At 53.7% G+C, this 3,270-nt stretch overlaps 1 protein-coding gene across 1 annotated transcript in view; it reads left to right on the forward strand.

The window, feature by feature from the left end:
• Positions 1-3,270, forward strand: part of INPP5D (inositol polyphosphate-5-phosphatase D) — a 95,471-nt gene that overhangs the window by 79,174 nt on the left and 13,027 nt on the right. Inside the window, exon 22 of the mRNA XM_006760440.2 lies at positions 1,922-2,009. Coding sequence (XP_006760503.1) covers positions 1,922-2,009 — 88 coding nt within the window. The remainder of the gene's footprint in view (positions 1-1,921; positions 2,010-3,270) is intronic.

The following is a 3,270-nucleotide window of genomic DNA, read 5'->3' on the forward strand; positions in this document are numbered from 1 at the left end:
GAACACATACGTTTATTGCAGAAAAAAATGGTTTTCTATCTGAAACCCAGGACTGTTTTTCTGATGCAAAATTTATGGTAGACACATCTGGATGTTCATGCTGGGTGCACAATGGAGAAGGACCTGTTTCTTTGTCCCATAACCAGGGAGGGGTACATCGAGGGAAGGTACAAGGCTGGGGAAATCTATCACATGAGTTGGGAGTCTCAGGCTTCCCCTGGAAGGTTCCTCAGAGGTGCCACTGGAGATGAGGTTTGAAGGATGACCTTTAACAGGTAGAGGGAGCCATTCTCTCCCAAGGCTCAGGTTTCAAGGGCTGGGCTGCCCACACTGACATGTTGATTGGAACCAACTTTTGGGCCACACACACAAAGGCCATATCATCTCAGGAGCAGAGACCAATGTCCGAATCGCGGTCTCCTAATTCAGGTACACTCTGATCGGGGTCCTCCATGAGGCAGGAGTGAACTGTCAGGGTCCTGGGCTGTTTTCAGGTACTGAGTCCTGGTGCTCTTGGCTCCACAGTGACATCCTGCCTTATCCACCCTCCCCACCCTCCTGCGTCTTCTCCCAGCTGCTCCCATGCAGCACCCAAATGGCTTCTTTTCGCCTTTGTCGGGAAGGATATCAGCATCCCAGTCCCTGTAGCACACTGCCCAATTCCGAGACCTGACGCTCCTCCTGTCTCTATCTCTTCCTCTCTACCCACCGCCACCTCCCCAGGGTCTCCATCCCTCCTTTCTTCTTGCTAAAGCATCCTGATTCCTGATGAATCTTTCTGGAATGCCCACCTCAGCCTGGCGTACCCTTCTCTATCCTGTCCATTCTCTGCTGTCGCATGGGATGAGCCCAAGCTCCTCAGTGTAGCTCCCAGCACCCCCCTCCCCCCGTCACCATCTCCAGCCTCATCTGCTCCCCCAGCACCTTGGGGCCTCACTCCCTCCTGCTCCCTGAACCCTGCCACCCACCTCTCTCACCTCCTCTCTCTTCATCCTCTAAAAGCCCTCAGGACACCTTGACACTCTCTCCTGCCTCCCTCCCCGCCCCCACCATGGTGAGTGTGCACCCACAGACATTCCTCAGACACCAGCCTTTTGCTCCCGCTGCTGCCTGAGAGGGCAGGGTCTTCCTGCATCTGCTGCACTGGCCCAGGGTCAAACTTCGAACTGGCCATCATGACAAGTCAGTGAACGGAGTGGTTGGTGTGGCTCTGGAACCCCAGAATGCCTCAGAGCCCCACTGCGACATTTGTTCTGGAACTTTCTGTCATCAACATGGTACCAGGCCTGCGCCAGGGGTCTCTGTGTATCTGTGGGTGGGAAGGAAGGGAACAGCCTGGAGCAAGATATTCGGGGACTGGGGACCTGTGCCTGTCATCCTCTAACTAGCTACAGGACACTCCAGACCCGCCCGGGGGCTCTGCGTGGGTAGACACAGAGGCCCCTTCTGCCCAGATGGGCACAGCCTTGTGGTGCCACCTTCCCTGCAGCCTCCATCCTGGGAGGGGCTGAGGGAGAATTGCACCCTGCTGGGGAGCCTGCAGTGGGAGTGGGTGCATTCAGACTTGGTTTCTGGTCCTGTCCCATTTTCTCATCAGCCCGGCCCCACTCCCAGGATCCTGGGGACTGCAAAGGAGGGAAGGGAGACAGAAGGTGGGGCATTCTTGGGGTTAGGCCCTGTCCCTGGGGCCCGGAGTGCAGTGTGATGGAAGGGGACAGGAAAGGAAGCCAATCCCGCCTGGCTGTGTAGGGTGTACCCATGGGCTCCTTCCTGCCCTCTGGGCATGAAAAGTAGAGATTCAAATTTGTTTAATGACAACATCTACAGGCCTGTTTTCTCCAGCATCCCCTCCTCTGGGCTGGCGACACTCACCCGCCTGTCCCCAACTTGTCACCTCTAATCCCATGACCTTTCTTTGCAGCTGAAGCCCATTATCTCTGACCCCGAGTACTTGCTGGACCAGCACATCCTGATTAGCATTAAATCCTCTGACAGCGACGAATCCTATGGTAAGGGTCCCACAGGTGCCATAGGTGCCACACCTGCTGTTGGCTCTGGAACCCCAGAATGCCTCAGAGCCCCACTGCGACATTTGTTCTGGACCACACCTGCTGTTGGCTGGTGGCCTCTGATGTAACGAGGCATCTCCAGCACAGAAAGCCCACCTGCTTTTCCCCATCCTACTCTCCTGCTGATTCTTTCTCCATCTCAGGGCCACAGGCGGACAATAACTCCTAAGTCATCCTTCTTGCCCCTTTGGGCTTCTGGGAGTAACGACTAGTAGCCATAGCCCCTCCCATTTACTGAGACTTTCCTGTGTCAGCTTCTGTGCCCAGGGCTTTGCAGGAATTTTGAAATTTAATTCTGACAAGACCTTATGAAGCAGACACTATTCTCCCAATTAGTCGATGAGAAAACTGAGGCTCAGAGAGGTTAAGTGACTTGCCCACATCACATAGGTAGGAACTGGCTGAGCCCTTATTGGAACCCAGGTCTGCCCAGCATTGCTCAGTGCTCAGGCTGGTGGCCCCATCAACTGTCCTACTGGAGAGACTCTGTCTTCTGTAACGTCTTCAGCCTGTCCATGGCTCCCGCCCAATGTCAGGTTCGCCCTTACACTTGGTTCATTCAAGGTGGCTACAGCATGGAGTGAGAGGGGTAATGGCCAGAGGGAGGAAGGCAGGAGTCAGATCAAGCAGCTCCCTACAAACCAGGCTAGGGGCAAACACTTTATCCTGGGAGCAGTAGGAAGCCATCAGAGTCAAACAACTCAGTCATGTGATCAGCTTTCCATCTTACAAGTATGTGTTTGCAGTGATCAAGATGAGAGACAAGCCCTGGCTGATGTTACTCAGTGGTTAGAGCAGGGGTCCTCAAACTACGGCCCATGGGCCACATGCAAATACAAATATTGTATTTGTTCCCATTTTGTTTTTTTACTTCAAAATAAGATATGTGCAGTGTGCATAGGAATTTGTTCATAGTTTTTTTTTAAACTATAGTCCGGCCCTCCAACGGTCTGAGGGACAGTGAACTGGCCCCCTGTTTAAAAAGTTTGAGGACCCCTGGGTTAGAGTGTTGGCCCATGCACCGAAGGGTCATGGGTTTGATTCCTGGTCAAGGGCACATACCTGGGTTGCAGGTTCGATCACTGGCCGTAATCAGGGAACGTGCAGGAGGCAACCAATCAATGTCTCTCTCACATTGATGTTGCTCTCTCTCTCTCTCCCTCCCTCTCTCCCTCTCTTCCTCCCTCTCTCCCTCTTTCCC

This window comes from Myotis davidii, unplaced genomic scaffold (genome assembly GCF_000327345.1).
Source record: "Myotis davidii unplaced genomic scaffold, ASM32734v1 scaffold370, whole genome shotgun sequence".
In the NCBI taxonomy this organism is placed as follows: domain Eukaryota; kingdom Metazoa; phylum Chordata; class Mammalia; order Chiroptera; family Vespertilionidae; genus Myotis; species Myotis davidii.